The 18765-nt window shown below is 49.3% G+C and overlaps 1 protein-coding gene across 1 annotated transcript in view; it reads left to right on the top strand.

Moving 5' to 3' along the window:
- Positions 1-50: 50 nt before the first annotated feature.
- Positions 51-18765, top strand: part of ELAVL1 (ELAV like RNA binding protein 1) — a 34969-nt gene continuing 16254 nt past the window's right edge. The window contains exons 1-2 of the mRNA XM_012535777.3: positions 51-208; positions 14449-14638. Coding sequence (XP_012391231.1) covers positions 14467-14638 — 172 coding nt within the window. The 5' untranslated portion in view covers positions 51-208; positions 14449-14466. The remainder of the gene's footprint in view (positions 209-14448; positions 14639-18765) is intronic.

The raw sequence follows: 18765 nt of genomic DNA, 5'->3' as shown, positions 1-18765 counted from the left end.
GCCAATGGGCGCGCGCGCCGGGGGGGCGTGTCCGGGCCGTGGGCCGGAGCGGGTCGTGCGCGCTGAGGAGGAGCCGCCGCTGCCGTCGCCGTCGCCGCCGCCGCCGCCGCCGCCGCCACCGCTACCGAGGCCGAGCGGAGCCGTTAGCGCCGCGTCGCCGCCGCCCGCCCGCCCCGGAGCAGACCCGGGCCCGCCCGCCCACTTCCAGGTGAGGCGGGGGCCTTTGGCGGTGCCCGACGGGGTAGGCCGCGGCAGGCCTGATCTCGCCTGGCCGGGCCGCGGGCGCTCGCGGGCCTGCACCGGTGGAGGCCCAGGCCGCGCCGGGCCAGGAGGGGACGCGCGCGGGCCTCGGCGAGCGGGCTGGGGCCGGCCGGTGTGGGCGCCGGCGACAGGCCCCGGGCCGGATTCCTCGGCCGCCGGGAGGGCCAGGATAGGGGGGCACGGCGTGGGCACGCGCCTGGCGGCCGGGTTCCGAGGCCGGGCCCGAGTAGCCTTGCAGGCCGGGTATCCGGGGGCGGGAGAGCGAAGCCAGAGGCGAGGGAGTGGGGTGGGCGTCTTCCGCGCGCAGAGGTCACGGCCCACGGGCTCGCTCCCCCGGGAAATCCTACACATTCTTTTGTGGTCGTTGTCAGAGGACCGCGGCCGATCTGAGGTCCTCCTAGAAGTGTGCAAACCCTTCAGTATGTATGAGAAAAAAATTTTTTTTTGAACGCCATCTCTAACAAACAATTTTTGGGGCGTGGGACGTTTGGATTTGTAAAGTGTGTGTGTGTGTGTGTGTGTTGAAAACACAAACTGCAGGCAATTGAACAATGGGGTATGGATGCTCTTCCTTTTCCGGCGTCCTTTGCTGCTAGGCTTATTAAAATGGGTTCTAATACCTGCCGTGTGTAGGGCAGGTGGGTAAGGACTTCTGCAGGTGCTGCCCCTGGAGGAATAGAGCACACACACCCCCTTACTGAAAGTATTCATGGGGGATCCGGATAGCCAATGCTGCAGAAGTGGGACGATGGGGAGGAGGATTCACTAGAGAAGGGTTTCTCAGCCTTGGCACTACTGACATTTTGGGTCTGATCATTCTTGGTTTGGGGTGGGGGGAGCTGTCCTGTGTGTTGTAGGATGTTGGGTATCATCCCTGGTCTCTACTCACTAGACGCCAGCAGTGTCCTCATTCCCCAGTTGTGAAGATCAAAAATATCTGCAGACATTGCCCAGAGTATCACACACATACACACTCACACGTGTGAGAACCACCACTGGACTAAATGATCTTCCACTAACAGGTCCCCTAGCCCCATCTCTGATGCCTTGGAATCCAGTGCTCCCGAGACGTTGAACAAACTCAACTGTGGGAGCCTTAGTTTTCTTATCTGTAAAATGGGATGGATTAGAATATTGCCCTGCAGATTTAAGGGTGTGGGAAGCGCCTTGCATCGTGCGTGACCTGTGCCTGGTAGACACTGAATTTATAATGTTATAAGTAGCTGACAGTAATATTTAGTGGGGATTTACTGTGTGCTTTCTACTCACAGTTGTTTATCTCCAGCCCTTGAGGTAGGTGCTGTGTGTTGTAATTTCCATTTTAGGAACAAAGAAACTGAGGTTTCGATGGGTCACTTAATGAGACCAGTCTCACACAGGAAAGTGGCTGATGGCAGGATTTGAACTCAGGCCCTCTGACTCAGAGTCCTTACTCTTAACTACTGGGGTTTACTGTTCTTATAATCCCAGGGTCTGGGGGACCCCGAGAGACATTCCATTCAATTGTCATTGAGCATTTTCAGTGTGCAAAGCTCTGTGGTGGGATCTGTTATAAAATTCTGCGACTTCATGGCCTATGAAGAAGCCAATATATAAGAACATCTCAAAATGTGGAAATAAATCACGTTTATGTTGAAGCACTTGGTTTTGAGGAGGCGGAGTTTCAGGTTGGATGTGTTCAATCTGAGGTCATGGGGCAGCAAGTGGAAAATGAGAGGAGAATTATGAAAATACCATCTTCCTAATGCCTTGCTTTTGCCTCTCTCACTCCCGCCTCCCATCTCTATAATCTTTCCACACTCCAGCAAGAGCTGTCTTTTTTAAATGCAGATCTGGTTATGTTACTCGCAATTAAGAGTCTTTGGGTGGAAAAAAAATTAATTTTTTAACCTCTTTAGGTGGCTTAAAAGCTAATGTTTGGGGTCCCAGGTCTTGCACTTTCTAACGCTCCTCTCCTTTCTGAGTTCACCTGCACATAGGCCCTAAACTCTGACACCCTCTGCCTGTTGCCCCCATTGCCTGGAATGCCGTTTTCCTCCACCTAGAGATCTCTTTCTCATGCTGTGTGGCCCAGGTCAGAGCTCACTCACCATTTGAAGCCTCCCCTGACTGCCACTCTTTCTCTATCCACGCTGGAGTCAACTGTTACCTCGCCTGTGTTCCCATCTCATTCAATGGAATCAAATTAAATGCTGAATGGTGAAAGAGGTGCAGTTACCTCCTTTCACCCCTAGGTGGCAGTAGTGAAGCAGCGAGGCCGACCTGAGATTTTGGGTCAGGGGAAGACCAGAGGAAACCAGCCTAGGGAAGGGAAGTTAGTCTTGCTTCCCGCCTTTAACCAACTCTCTCCGCTCCGCTACTGTGTCCCAGGTCCTGTGCTAGGCTCTGGGGAGGCACTGGTGATTGCGATGTGTGCATAGATCGTTTTAGCCCACTCTGTTGAGTGTGGTGATTGTTATGCGCTGGCTGATGGAAGCACAAAAACTGTTAACCTAGCCTTGGTGGGCAAAGGAGACCACAGAATGCTTCCCAGAGGAGGTGAAGCGTGAGGGGAGGGGTTAGCCAGGCCAAGACTGGGGGGGAAGGGCTTGGCAGGAGATTGGGACAGCATCCGCAAAGGCACGGAGGTGGGAACATCTAGGTTTGTTCAGGGAACCACATGGGGTCTGGTATCTCAGAGGTAAGAAAGGTGAAGTGAGGGGCGGCAAGAGGACTCGCACAGCTGGTGTGCAGAGGGCTTGGCTGTTGGCCTGTAGGCCAGGCCAAGGGTGTCTGTTGGGCAGTTTCAGTCCACAGTGAAGGGGTCAGTTCTGCACGCTGGAGGGGGATATTGCTGAAGGCTGGCAAACCATTGAGGAGGTGATTACTTTCCCATAAAGCAGAAAAGTTGCTAATATGACCCAGGGCTGTAGTCGGGAGAGAGAGGGGGTGGGTTTGAGACACGGTTAGGGGGTAAAGGACACAGGGCTCAGTGGGTGTTTAGCTGTGGGACGTGAGCTAGAGAAAACATGGGTGGATGATTCTGGGTCCCTGCCTGAGTGCCTGGCAGATGGATACGGTCACTAAGAGAAACAGAAGGCTGGAGAAGGAGCAGTTTAGAATGTAGACGTGGACAAAACAGCGCATCACTCGAGTAGGGTGCGCGTACGTGGATATACAGACAGGAAGTGGGAAGGTGGCAGAAGGTACTGTCTGTGTCCATATGTGTTGACGGGACTCGCTCATATGATCACTGTCCATCCTCACGTGACCCAGGGCCTCGCGTGTACTGGCCAAGTCAGTGAGCACAGTTTTATAGACTGAGCCCACGTAACCTTACCGCTTGCTCATTGTTGTGGGGAACGGGGAGAAGTGGAAGAAATTGCCTCCTTGAGGAATTTACACCCTGAATTGGTGAGAAAAGACATAGATGTGTGAGATTAAAGTAATGAAAAGAGGAAGCCGTGAGTGGTGACAGCATCGAGACTATTGAAAGAAATGATTGTCCGTTGCTTGGGTTTTGTTCTTGATGAAAGAGCCGGTGTCCAAACTGGTCGCTGTGACCAGAGAGGCGTAGGCAACAGTTTCCAGGTGCGGCCAGCAGCCCGAGTGAGTAAGAAACGAGGCGAGTGCAAACAGGTCCGGAAGCCTGAGGGGACCAGTTTGGGCAGGCAGAGGGTCAAGAAGGTGGACTTGGAGATAAATCTAGAAAAGTATGCCATGGTCAGGTGGTAGAGGGTTTCTGGGCACAGTCAAGAGGTGAGCTCAGAAGATCGCTTTTCTGAGTGAGAGGTTAGGATGGACAGACCAGTCAAAGGCTTTTGCGGTACTGAGCTGGTCTGGTACTGGCCTGAGTTTGAGGGTTGGGACTGGGATTGCTTCTTTATCTTATACACACACTGCCTTGCTCGTGCTGGCACGTGGTCGCACTCCATGTGTGCTGGGCGAAGGAAGAGTTAGAAAGGAGCTCAGAAGTTACTGGATCCAGCTACCCATCAGACAGGCATTCATGCCAGAGGAAAGATTTACAGGAAAGGGAACAGTCCAGAGCAACCCAGTGGCAAGACTGATGTCACCACGAACAGAAATGGGGAGACAGAAGGAACAGGAGTGATCTGGAGGGAGAAGACCAAATGACTCTCGGTTCGAAATAATCGTGTGGCGGGGAGACCAGTTAGGAGTCAGTCTACGCAAGAGGTGACAGTGACCTGAACAAGGATGATGGCAGTGAGATGGAGGGAGAGTGAGACATCTCAGATGTAAAACTGGCAGAACTTGGTGCTTACTTAGGTTTGGGGGATGGACAGAGGTGGCCTGGGGGACAAGTGCGTGCGTGTGCCACCAAATGAAGTAATTCGGGGGAGGAGGAGGTTTGAAGAGGGGGGCGAGGACAGGCGGAGAGGAGATGAAGGTGTTTGCAGCTGGAGGTGGGGAGGGCAGGGAGACACGCGCTCACCTTGATTTTGTTGATAAAGTAAGAGTAGGGGGACAAGACTTGAATAAGGTTCATATCTTTGGTGAATAGATAAGGAGGCCCGCTGATTCGTCCAAGGTTGCGTGTGCGACTGGTGAGTGATTGAGCAGGACTACCCGCAAGATCTTACACGTTCCATGGGGCGCTGCGCTCGTGGGCCCAGGCTGGTAGAACCGCATGTGGCTTCCGTGGAACCCAGGCCCATTAGAAATGGCCTCAAAGGTGTGGATCGGTTCCAGGGTCCCAAGGGGAAAGGGTCAAAGTGTTCCTTAGTAAACCTGAGGTGAGTGGTGAAGTGGGCGCTCACCAAGTGTCGGGAAGTGTGTTGAGAGCTGCAGAGCAGTGGGTAACACCCCAGTTTGCAGGCAAGGAAACGGAAGCTCAGGGAAAGGAAGTGACGTCCCCACAGTGGTTCGGATGATTAGCCGTAGGGTTAGTGTTGGAACTCAGGTCTGTCAAAGCCCGTGAGTTTTTCCCGCTGCGCCATGTTGCTTTGCAGTTCCCTGTGAGAGCCCTGGAGGGCCCTTGACCAGCCAGAAAGAAGCCAGGACTCCTAGCAGCGCTCTGGGTCTGATCAGGTCCCCTTGGGACCCATGGGGCACTTTGACTGGGCCAGACACTGGGCTGCACCGATGGGCACCTGCTCTGCCCCTCCCCTGGGCTTCTCAGGCTGGCAGGCGTGGAGTTGCTGTGACTTAGATGAGGTGCCCACTGGGCATCTTTCCCCTTTGTGGGCGGTGGGAAGGGACGAGTAAGGAAACGCGGATCAAGTCGACCTAAAAGAGCCCTCACCTTGCATAGCACTTATAATTGGGTCAGGTGGTGCCTTCAGTTTCTTTCTGGCACCACAGCGTTTCTTGGGTGACCTTGCATTCCTAAGACTTTTACCTTGAAGAACTCAGGACTATACATCTGGAAAGGACTGCAGAAACAATTGAGTCCAAGCCCTGTCGTAGGATGTGTGAAGTGTCAGGGTTGAGCCTGAGGTTATATTTGACTGTTCTAGTTTTGTTCTGGCCCAAGTAGTTTAGAAAGCCTGCTCTGTGACTATAAAATGAGACAGATTCTCAGGGGTGCCTGATGGAATCCGGTCTTGCTCCTTTACATAGGTACCATCTACGCATGTTTCTACGTCGTTTATATTTATGTATATACATACACATGTACACGTACATAGATATTGTATCTGTTCCTTATATACATAGTAGGTATACTACTGATGTGAACAACATCTCTGAAGTCACACAGACAACCAGGATCGCTTAAAATAGTGCAGTAGGGCTGAAAACCCTCAGAGATCATCCTAAAAGGACTTCTGCATGGTATATCTGTTACCAGAAACATTTCCGAATCAGCAGGAATTGCTTTGCTAAACTAAGTTTCCCTTTTGCTCCCTGCAATTGACTTTGATTCTGTGGGTTGGGATGGGATGGGATGATTCTAAAAAAGTAAGATACTAAGTGTATTAATAGACTGTCAGTACAATTTCCAGCCACCCTTCTTTAATGTAAAAGAATGCACCAAATACACATGATTCCCAGGTGAGTCTGAGACCCTGTGTCTGTTCCCCCCTCCTGTGTGTGCCTGCATGATGCACCTACATTTTGCCAGGTACCTTGGGTTTACCTGGGGACCCTTGGCCTTGAAGCCTTGGGCCTCAAGGCTTTCACCAGTGCTGTGGGTGAAAAGCAACTAATTACGAGTTGGAGTGATTCATGCAATAATAAAGGTTCACGCCAGTGGTATACGAGCACTGAGAACTAGAGCAACCAAGCGTCCTGGGAGACTCTTTAAAGACAAGTGAGGAGGTGGTGGAGACGGCGGGCAGTCCCTGCCAAGGGAGCAGCCGTAACAAAGGCACAGGAAGATGAAGGTCTGTGGCGTGCTGGGGGAGCTCAAGTGAGGGGAGAAGGGGGACAAGCAGGGGCCATCGCAAAGGGCCTGGTGTTTCATCCTTGAAAGACTGCTCTGTAGCCATAGCTCAAGGCCTGGCCCTGCCACTGATTAACAGTGTGATGACTGCCCCTGAGCAAAGTCATGTAACCTCTGAGCCTCAGCAGGTGGTGACCCCACTGACAGGGAGAGCCGGGGGAGGGGCTAGCTTGATGGGGCTGAGTGCGACAACCTGGAGGAGTCCACAGGACAGCCACGCGGAGAGAGACACGCTGAGTGAGAGGTGGCCAGAGGTGGCCATGACTGGGAGTCATTGATTGTCAGGCAGATGCCAAGGCCAGGTTGTAGTTGGTACTTGTGGGAACAGAGCTGGTTTGGCCCTGTATCAGATATGCAGGTTTGGAAAGGTCAGGGGAAGGGGCCTGGATGGCAGGGTGGCACTGAAGCACCGAGAAACTGTGCTCTTGGTGTTTGGGTTCTTCATTGTTGCCAGTTGACCAAGAATGGGGCCCTCAGGGGGCTGCTCAGCCTTGGCTGGGCCCGTCAGTCATGAGGAGTCAGCATGCCGAGGAGCAGGGCGGTCGTGCAGAAACTTCACTTTTTAAATCTTTTAAAATTTATTTTTTAATCCAGTTTTTGGTGTAGAGTTGAGTTTTGATAAATGAGTGACCACCACCATGATCGTGATATTGGAAAATTTTATTGCCCGGGAAACAAAACTATTTCCTCATGCTCCCCCTGTGTCAACCCTTCCCCTGCTCCCTGCGCCCAGCAACCACTGATCTATCCCTGTGATTCTGCCTTTTCCAGAATGGAATCATGCAGTAGCCTTGAGTCTGGTTTGTTTCATTGAGCAAAATGTATTTGAGGTTCATACAAATTGCGTGAATAGTAGTACCTTTGTATTGCTGAGTAGTATTCCATTGTATGGTGTACTATAGTTTATCCACTGAAGGTTTGAGGGACATTTGGGTTGTTGCAGTTTTTGGTGATTATGAAGAAAGCTGCTCTGCGTGTAAATCAAAGAAGTTAAGACACCACCTCACACCATACACAAAAATAAATAAAGACTTAAATATTAGACATGGCACCATAAAACTCCTAGAAGAGAACATAGGCAAAACATTCTCTGACATAAATTGTACCAATGTTTTCTTAGGTCAGTCTCCCAAGGCCATAGAAATAAAAGCAAAAATAAACAAGTGGGACCTAGTCAAACTTATAAGCTTTTGCACGGCAAAGGAAACCATAAACAAAATGAAAAAGACAACCTACAGACTGGGAGAGAATGTTTACAAACAATGCTACCAACAAGGGCTTACTTTCCAAAATATACAAACAGCTCATACAACTCAATAACAAAGAAACAACTCAATCGAAACATGGGCAGAAGACCTAAGTAGACATTTCTCCAAAGAAGACATACAGGTGGGCAATAGGCATATGAAAAGGTGCTCAACATCACTAATTATTAGTGAAATGCAAATCAAAACTACAATGAGGTACCACCTCACACTACTCAGAATGGCCATCATCAAAAACTCTACACATAGGACTTCCCTGGTGGTGCAGTGGTTAAGAATCCACCTGCCAATGCTGGGGACACAGGTTTGAGCCCTGGTCCGGGAAGATCCCACATGCCGCGGAGCAACTAAGCCCGTGCGCCACAACTACTGAGCCTGCGTGCTAGAGCCTGTGAGCCACAACTACTGAAGCCCACGTGCCTAGAGCCTGTGCTCCACAACAAGAGAAGCCACCGCAATGAGAAGCCCATGCACCGCAGCGAAGAGTAGCCTCTGCTCACTGCAACTAGAGAAAGCCTGCGTGCAGCAACAAAGACCCAATGCAGCCATAAATTAATTAATTAACTTAAATATATATATATATATTTTAAAAACTCTACACATAATAAATGCTGGAGAGGGTGTGGTGAAAAAAGGAACCCTCCTACACTATTGGTGGGAATGTAAATGGGTACAGCCACTTTGGAGAACAGTATGGAGGTTCCTCAGAAAACCTAAAAACAGAGTTACCATATGATCCAGCAATCCCATTCTTGGGCATATATCCAGACAAAACTCTAATTCAAAAAGGGACATGCACCCCTATGTTCATAGCAGCACTATTTACAATAGACAAGACATGGAAACAACCTAAACGTCCATTGACAGATGAATGGATAAAGAAGATGTGGTACATATATACAATGGAATACTACTAAGCCATAAAAAAGAATGAAATAATGTCTTTGCAGCTACATGGATGGACCTAGAGATTATCATACTAAATGAAGTAAGTCAGAAAGAGCAAGACAAATATCATATGATATCACTTATATGTGGAATCTAAAGTACGGCATGGGGACTTCCCTGGTGGCACAGTGGTTAAGAATCTGCCTGCCAATGCAGAGGACATGGGTTCGAGCCCTGGTACGGGAAGATCCCACATGTGGCTAAGCCTGTGCGCCACAACTACTGAGCCTGCACTGTAGAGCCCTCAAGCCACAACTATGAAGCCCACGTGCCAAACTACTGAAACCTAGAGCCCGTGCTCCGCAACAAGAGAAGCCACCGCAATGAGAAGACCGCGCGCTGCGATGAAGAGTAGCCCCCGCTCACCACAACTAGAGAAAGACCGTGCGCAGCAGTGAAGACCCAGTGCAGCCAAAAACAAATAAGTAAATAAAAATTTTAAAATGATAAAATATGGCACAAATGAACCTATCTACAAAACAGAAACAGACGTACAGACATAGAGAACAGACTGTGGTTGCCAAGCAGGAGGGGAGGGATGGAGTGGGAGTTTGGAACTAGCAGATGCAAACTATTATTAGAGAATGGATAAACAAGGTCCTACTGTATAGCACAGGGAACTATATTCAATATCCCGTAATAAACCATAATGGAAAAGACTATGAAAAAGAATAAATAAATAATAAAAACCGAGTGTTAAAAAAATGCATAGTGCTTCCCTGGTGGCGCAGTGGTTGAGAGTCCGCCTGCCGATGCAGGGGACACCGGTTCGTGCCCCGGTCTGGGAGGATCCCGCATGCCGCGGAGCGGCTGGGCCCGTGAGCCATGGCCGCTGAGCCTGCGCGTACGGAACCTGTGCTCTGCAACGGGAGAGGCCACAACAGTGAGAGGCCGGCGTACCGCAAAAAACAAAAAACGAAACGTTACAGCCACTGTGGGAAACAGACTGGCACTTTCTTATGCCTAAACATACTCTTACCATATGACCCAGCAACCTTTGCCTAGTCCTCACGTACAAGAAATAGTTTTGTTCATATAAAAACCTATGCGATACCGTTTATAGCAGCTTTATGCATTTTTTTTCCTTTTTTTTTTCTTTTTTTTGCGGTACGCGGGCCTCTCACTGTTGTGGCCACTCCCGTTGCGGAGCACAGGCTCCGGACGCGCAGGCTCAGCGGCCATGGCTCACGGGCCCAGCCGCTCCGCGGCATGTGGGATCCTCCTGGACCGGGGCACGAACCCGTGTCCCCTGCATCGGCAGGCGGACTCTCAACCACCGCGCCACCAGGGAAGCCCTGCTGTAACGTTTTTTACATTTCCACCAGCAGTACATGAAAGTTCTAGTTTCTCCACATCCTCACCAGAACTTGATATTGTCTGTTTTGTCGTCATTGTTTGCTTGCTTGCTTGTTTTGTTTGGTTTTAGGCCTCCTAGACGGGTAGTGGTATTTCAATGTGGTTCGTTTGTTTGTTTGTTGGCAGCACTACACGGCTTGCAGAATCTTAGTTCGCTGACCAGGGATTGAACCCGTCCCTCGGCAATGAAAGTGTGGAGTCCTAACCACTAGAGCACCAGGGAATTCCCTTGATGTGGTTTTACTTTGCGTTTTCCTAATAACTGATAATGTTGAGAAACTTTTCATGTGTTTATTTGCCATCCGTATATCTTCTTTGGCTCAGTATCTGTTTACATCTTTTGCCATTTTAAAATCGGGTTGTTTTTTTCTTATTGTTAAGTTTCAAAGGTTTTTTAAAAAAATATGTTCTGGATACAAGTCCTTTTTCAGATATGTGATTTGAATATTTTCTTCCAGTCTGTGGATTATAGTTTTCCTAGCAGTGTCATTTGCAAGAGCAGAAGTTTTAAATTTTGATGATATCCAGTTTGTCAATTTATTTTAAATGAATTTGGCTTCTGGCATGGTATCTAAGAACTCTTTGCCTCACTTGGTGTCGCAAAGATTTTCTCCAAGAAATTTTTGTGTTGTTTACATTTTAGAACAAAGGTCGGCACACTTTTTCTGTAAAGAGCCAGATGGTAAATATTTTCAGCTTTGTGAACCATATGGTCTCTGTCACAACTACTCAGCTCTGTCACTGGAGTGCAAAAGCTGCCATAGACAATTCATAAACAAATGGGAGTAGCTGTGTGCTAATAAAACTTTATTTATGAAAACAGGAGGTGGACTGAACAAATTTGGCCTGCAGGCCATGGTTTGCCAACCACTGTTTTAGGAAGCTAACTTTTTACCAGGCATAGAGGACACCCCACTCTGGATAACGAGAATGGGGTAATTACTGCCCAGTTTATCTTCCATGAAAGCAGGGTGAGGGAAAAGGCAGAAGAGTGGATGCCTAACTCAGAACAAGAGTGAAGAGAGAGGGGGATAAAGGAAAAAAAGAGGAAGGAGGAAGAAAAACTTTTGAGTCACATTTTGAGCAAACTTCAGTGTGCATTAGAATTCTTCAGAGTTAACCCTTGTACTTTGGTTCAGGCTTCAACAGATGTTTTTGTTTGTTTGTTTGTTTTTGAGCTAATGATCTATCTTAGTCTCATGGCCACAGAAGGTTTAATAGATTTGTGGAGTTTTTCCTTATTAAACCCGTTAATGCCATGCTTTCTACTGAAAATTGTTATTTATTGAACTATCCCCCACTAATAACATACTTAGATTGTGTCCAGCACTTTACCAGCCATGGGGTCGGTGTGTTCCTCGCACATGTTTTCCTGCATATGTATGATTATTTCTGTAGAGCAGTTTCCTACAGCCCTGAGTCAGAGGGTAGCATTCACATTAAACATTTTGATAGGACCGGCCATGTTATCCTTCCAAAAGGTTGTACCATGTCACACTCATATCGATGGTGTATAAGGGTGTTTTTTCCTCCTTATCCTTACTTACACTGGGTTTTATCCATCCTGGATTGTATTCCATCTGACTGACACAAAGTAGCATCTCTTTTTATTTTGCATTTTCCTCATTGTTTGTGAACTTGAGCTTCTTTTCATGGCTTATTAGCTCTATGAATTGCCAGCATCTATTAGTTGCAGCTCATGTATTTTGTCCACTTCTCTGCTAGTGATATGTGGGTTTTTTCTTTTTAATTTGCAGATGCCCCAAATCAACTTTTCTCAACCTCAGCAGTACTGACACTTTGGATTAGATCATTCTTGGTTGGGGCTGTCCTGTCCTGTCCTGTGCTTTATGGAGTATTTAACAGCATCTCTGGCCTCTACCCACTAGATGCTAGTGGCCCAGCACCACCCCCCAGTCCTGATAGCCAGCAGTGTCTCCAGACACTGCCCCCTGTCCCAGGGGCTGGGGGGTGGGGAGGCGGGCAGAATCACCCAGTGTGAGACCCGCAGCTCTGAATAAGATGATAGGCAGCAGGCATTTTCTCCCAGTCTGCTGCTTGTCTGTGTGTGATGCGTTTGCCCTCCAAAAGTTTTTAACCTTATGAAGTCTAAGTTTCCAATCTTTCCTTTTATGGCTCTTGATGCTGAAATATTTTATAAAGAGCAGGAAGCATAGAACATTTTCAAATAAATAAAAGAAATTCTGGGAGACTGGACTAATTTTGCATGTTGTGTATGGTCTGAAGCAAGTGAGAGGGTGGGAAGGTAGAGAAGACCTGAATGTCTCCACCAGGAAACAGGGAACCAGACCCGATTCCTCTCTGCTTCTTGATTCGGGGCAGATGGGAAATCCTGTGCAGGAGATGTGTTCAGGTTTCTATATAACCACTGGCAAGGCTATTTTTAGAGGAGGCTAAATGCTCCTGACACTGGGCACTGGGTTGTTGTTTTTTGGGTTTTTTTGGCTGCTCTAGGTCTTCGTCGCTGTGCATGGGCTTTCTCTAGTTGCGGCGAGCGGGGGGCTACTCTGTTGCAGTGCGCAGGCTTCTCATTGCGGTAGCTTCTCTTGTTGTGGAGCATGGGCTCTAGGCGTGCGGGCTTCAGTAGTTGTGGCTCACGGACTCTAGAGCGCAGGCTCCGTAGTTGTGGCGCACTGGGCTTCATTGCTCTGCGGCATGTGGAATCTTCCCGGACCAGGGCTTGAACCTGTGTCGCCTGCATTGACAGGCGGATTCTCAACCACTGCGCCACCCGGGAAGCCCTGGGCGCTGGGTTTTGAAGCATAAAATCAGAACTAGGCAGTAGGAATCTGGAGAAAAGAGTGGGCTGCTGCCCTGTAACCTACCCCGACTGATGGGCAGCAGGGCCTTTTTCTCAGTGATGACATTTCAGCCCCACGGGGTGCCTATTTCTTTAGAGGCAGAGACACGGGACATCTTGGACGAGGCAGCCGCAAAGCAGTGCCTGTGAGCAAAACCTAGAGTGAGTGGTGCTTCCAGAAGAGTGGTCTTGAGCTGACTCTAGTCCGAAGCCATCACTGTGCTCTGGTATTTGTCACTGAAAGTAAAGATTTGTGCAGGTGGCTAAAGGTATTCCAGAGCCTGCCAGCTTTGGAGACCAAGCTCCTATAACAGGAAGAGACATCTTAACCTCTTTCTTGGCTCAGTTGCTCTGTCTTGGGAATAAAGGGGCACAGAGGACCATTGCCTGCCTGCTAGAGTACAGACAGCATGTCTGGGTGGGGTGCTCAGGTGCACCTCGCAGGCTCCTCCATGTACAGCTGCATCAGTAGTGCATGTGGAGATGAGAGAAAGCAATCAGAGATCTTTGGAACGTTCTCAAGACAACCCACTTTTCCCAGAGGCTTGAATTGTGGTGCTGGAATTGTTTGTAGGTTTGTTTCTTTAAAGCCCTCTTGGTAAGTGGAAATGGTTGGACTTGGGCTTGTTTTGTTTTTGTTTCGGTAGACATTATTTTTAGAGCAGTTTTAGGTTTACAGAAAGATTGCGAAGGAAGTCCAGAGTGAGTTTCCATAAACCCCTCCTCCAACACAAAGTTTCCCCTATTATTAAATCTTGCCTTCGTGTGGTATTTTGTTGTAATTGATGAGCCGTTGTTATTACATGCTAGCTAAAGCCCAGGGTTTGCCTTAGAGTCTACTCTTCATGTTATGTTCTGTGGGGTTGGACAAATGTATAATGATGTGTATCCACCATTACACCCTCATACAGAATAGTGTCACTGCCCTGTAAAACCCCTGTGCTCTGCCTATTCACCCTCCCTCCCCGCAACTCCTGGCAACTACTAATCTTTTTGCTGTCTCTCTAGTTTTGCCTTTTCCACAATGTCGTATAACTGAGACCCTCTAGTGTGTAGCCTTTCAAGCTCTTCTTTCACTCAGCAGTGTGCATGTAAGGTTCCCCCATGCCTTTGTGGCTTCCTAGCTCCTTTCTTTTTGGCACTGAATAACACTCCATTGTGTGCATGTACCAGACAACTGGCCTTTGTTTCTCCATTCACCTAGTGAAGGGCATCTTGGCTGCTTCCAGTTTGGGGGCAGTTATGAATAAAGCTGCTATAAACATCCACATGCAGGTTTTTGTGTGGACATAAGTTGAACTTCTAGTGTTGAAAAGAAAAATGTCTAAATGCAACACAGTCGCGAGCGTTGCCTTAATATCCTGCATTATGAACATTTGGAATTTACTTCCCTTTTTTTTTGCCCCCTGCAGATTTAAAAAAAAAATACAATGTCTAATGGTTATGAAGACCACATGGCTGAAGACTGCAGGGATGATATTGGGAGAACAAATTTGATTGTCAACTACCTCCCTCAGAACATGACCCAGGATGAGTTACGAAGTTTGTTCAGCAGTATTGGTGAAGTTGAATCTGCAAAACTTATTCGGGATAAAGTAGCAGGTAAAGAAACAAGAGCCGGTTTTGTAAAGGGGGTACGTGTGGCCGTCCTGCTAAGCACTGTCTTCTTTGCCCTGCAGTGCTCCTCAGCCAGGAAGAGCCATAGCCTTGAAATGATAGCTGTGAAGTTTCATTTTTATCTCAACTCTGTTTTGCCCCCACCCAAGTGTAAGATTGGACGTAGGTTCCCCAAAGAGAAAAATCCATCATAAGATGGAGAGTATATACAAAACACGACGGTGGGAGGGGAGGGAAAATGAGAAGACAGGAGAACAGGGACAGTCTGAGAGCTGGAAGGGGCATGGTGCCACGTGTGGAAGGGACTCTGGCCAGCGCCCTGCTCGGGGCAGGCCCAGGCAGGTCCACCCTCTCTTCCCAGGCTCACATACAAGGTCAGGCCCGCAGCAGAACACTGAGTCCCCTGTGGGCTGTCCTTCGTTAGGTTTGGGCCACCCTGACTGTCTGCTGTTGTGCTATCAACTTAACGTCTGAAACTGAGATTGCACTCTCAGGGGGGCTGGAGCAGGGCAGCGGGTCATGGGCAGGCTGTGGGGTTGGCAGGCTGGCTCAGAGCCCCACCCTCCCACCCTGTCTCAGTGTCCCCATCCATGAAGTGGGGATGGTGGCGCCTACATCCTGATGCTGCCAGCTGCCTAAGAGATTGCACAAGGCCCGGTGCCTGGTAAGGCCCTCCCTACAGAGAGGCCTCTGTTCTGAGAGCGTGGTTTCAGGGGCTCTGGAGAAAAACATGGGGAGACCAGGTGCTCCGAAGCACTTCTTCCTTTCTTTCCTCCCCAGGGAGGAACGTTTTAGGGAGCCTCCTCCTCTCTCTCTTCCCCTCTTCCCCCCTCCTCCTCTTCTTCCTCCTCTCTGCATAACTGGGCTGAGGAATGGCCGGTCCTCTCAGGAGGGCTCTGGCTGCCACTCTGGCTTGTGGGACCAGGATTCCCTACACTGAAAAATAATTTCAAAGTCAAAAGCCGTATTTATTATAGAAACCTAATATTTTATTGTATTTCAATTTACATTAAAATAGAGTAATATTATTGAACCCCATGTACTCATCATCCTGCTTCATCGACTTTCAGCCTTTGCCAGTAACGTGAAGGTGCCTGTACCCGAGATGACTCCTGTAGAGGCTGGCTGACTACTGTACAGGGAGTTGGTTCATCAGAACGGGACTTTGAACGCAAAAGTCCTTTAAGGACCCTTCCAGTTCTGAGAGTCTGCAATGTAATAAATGTCTTCAAAATAGGATCTTTAGATAATACACAAAATTGAAGTGTTGGAATGTTCTAGAAGCCACACTCTCTCTCCAGTTCCAGGAGACCATCCTGAATAAGAGAGTCCTTGTTCAGAGGGGTTTGAAATTCTCCTGCGCTGCTACTGAGTCTTTCCTTTTATGTTCTGGTGGAAGGGAATTTTCAGTCCTGTTGATATTCCTGACTTCTTTGTCTCTTGGCTTGTTGTGGTTTTCAAAGGAATGTGAGCTATGTTAATAGGAACACCTAGATTTGGCAAGATCAGTCCGGAGAGAACTGGTTTTGAGAACCAGCGAAAGCAGCAAAAGCGTAATTTGGAAATTATTTCAGTACAGAAATAGTCCTTTTCTGCTCTCTGGGCAAAGTTGAGTGTAATGCACCGGGAGTTGTGGAGTCGGTGGGCCTGGGTTGGCATTTCAGCTCTGCATCTTGCTAGCAGTTCTTTAAACTGAATGAACTTGACTTTATGGAAAACTTACTGCATTCACTTTTCTCCTCCTGCCACCGGTGTGTGAAAACTAATTAGAGGCTGTTCCCGGGGCCGTGGCCTCACATCTCATTCCCTTTTGTCCTTTATTACACCGCTCTGGTGAAACCCCGGACTTGGTTATGTCTGACTGCTTTCTCCTGGCCTGTCTCAGGTGCCCACCCCAGAGAGAGTCTCGCACCCCAGCAGACAGGCACCCCGTCTGATGAAACCCCCAACCGAGTTCACAACATGGGCATCCCTGTGCCACAGCAGCCACTTCAGCGCATTTTCTCCCCTGAGGCCCCTTTCCTCTCACATGATGGCCGCTTCCTACTTCACAATGAAAATAACAGCTGGCTCACTTCTGCGCTAGATCCCTTCCCTTCTCGGCATCCCAGGAACCTCAAGTTATGCAAGTACCCACTTTGCTGGTGGGTCTTTCCAGGATCACCTGCCAGCATTCAAACACGCTCCAGCCTCTGCGCTGTTTAAGAGATGCCTGGACTCCCTCTAGTTCACGGTTTCTCCGCTTGAGCACTGTTGACGTTTGGAACTAGATAACTCTTGTGGGAGGGCCGTCCTGTACATTGCAGGCTGTTGAGCGGCATCCCTGGCCTCCACCCAGTAGATATGCCAGGGGCACCTTCTGAGTTGTGAAAACCAAAAAATGTTCCCAGATGTTGCCATGTCCCTGGGGAGCAAATCGCCCCCGACTGAGGAGCTGCTCCAGCTGATGTCCTCTCTCTCCTCCCAATCAGAGAGCCGTCTCCTCTGTCTCTTCCTTTTGGAAGCTTCCTCTTCCCTCGGGTCCGTGAACCTGGCTTTCTCCTACCTCTGAGGCCTCCCTCCCTCTGTCTCTCTTGCGGCTCCTTCCCAGGCGCTGACCTAGGCAGTCCTCGGCTTATTCCCATGCCTCCTCTTCTTTCTAAGCCAACCCTCGGGTCAGCGGATGCACACCCACAGCTTAGCTGGACATTCAATTTGGCCACCTCTCTTTCAACCAGAAAGTTCTCCCGAGAGAACTTTCTAGGCCCTTCAGCCTCTCAGTGTTTCCCAAACTGACCTTGACTCTCCCACAAGCCGACTGCTTATTTCCCAGGGTCCCCATCTTAGCAGATGGCTCCACCGTCCACTCAGTGGCTCCAGTCAGAAGTCTAAGCATGACCTTTGACGTGTGTCCCTGACACTGGTCCTTCTGGATGCTTCCATCCTTTTTCCTCCATCACCCCTGCCACCATCTTAGACCAGGCCACGTCGTCTTCTGCCTGCCCTGTTGCTTTAGGCTCTTAACTGGCCAGCCATGCTCCCTCCAGCCCATTCTCCCAACTGCGGCAAAGGAATCTCTCTTTAACATACCAGATGTACCCTGTCACTCAGCTGCTTTTAAAGCCTTCACTTCCTGGGCCCCGTTTGCTTTAGGATGTCTTTCCTGGCCTGATCTACTCGGCGTGAGATGCTCTTTGGGTCCCCATAGCAATCAGGCAGACCTGCAACGTGGGTTTCCACACTGCACTGGGGTTGGAACTTTCTGGTCCAGTAGGTCCTTATGGTTCTCAGAGGCAAGGACCCTATTGTATTCCCAGATGTAGCCAGAGTCAGTGTTTGTTGAGTGAATGAATGAGTAGATCTAGGGATTGGGGGAGAATGCAGATCAACATAGACATTCATTCATTCAGCAAATATTTATTGAGTGCCGACCATGGGCCAAGCACCAGTGATAGGAGGAAGCAGGGACACGGTGGTGGCTGGGATGCTGAGAATGTTTGACGTGCTGGCCTCGAGATTCAGAGTGTTTCTGGCCAGCCAGGCCCCCCTGTGGGAGACGTGCATTTGTTGATGCCTGTTGCATCCACAGTCACTACCTGGCCTTACTGTGCAGCCCTGCCCTGCTCTCTGTCCTGGTGTCTAGCCCCTCCTCAGATGACATATGGCCCACGTGGGACCATGAGCCAGGCTCTACCTTGCTGCATTACGTCATGCTGGCCACTTGGTCCCCAGACTCCAGCCTACATGCTCAGCTTCTGTCTCATTGCTTTGCACCTCTGGTCAGGATAAAGCCCATACCCTGACCTGCAACTCCCAAGTCTCCTTGAGACCCTGTCCCCCTCTTCCCCAGCCACTGCACCCCCCCCATTCACCCTCCTGTTGGGCTAGACTGAGCTGCTTGTCATTTCCCAGACACACCCTGCTGTCACACTCTTGTGATTTCTCCAGTACTTTTCCCGCTGCAGGGATGCCCTTCCACACCTACCCAGCTGACCACTTTTTTTCTTAATGTAAATCACCTCTGTTCCTTTTAGAAAAAAATTTAACATGAGACAAACAGGAAGAAAAGTTTAAGTTACCCATAATCCCACAACTGTTAGCTTTTTGGTTCATGTCCGTCCAGACTGTTTTCT

Source organism: Orcinus orca, chromosome 3 (assembly GCF_937001465.1).
Source record: "Orcinus orca chromosome 3, mOrcOrc1.1, whole genome shotgun sequence".
NCBI lineage: Eukaryota > Metazoa > Chordata > Mammalia > Artiodactyla > Delphinidae > Orcinus > Orcinus orca.
Note: the sequence above shows the minus strand (reverse complement) of the source record. Positions and strands in the feature narration are given on the sequence as shown.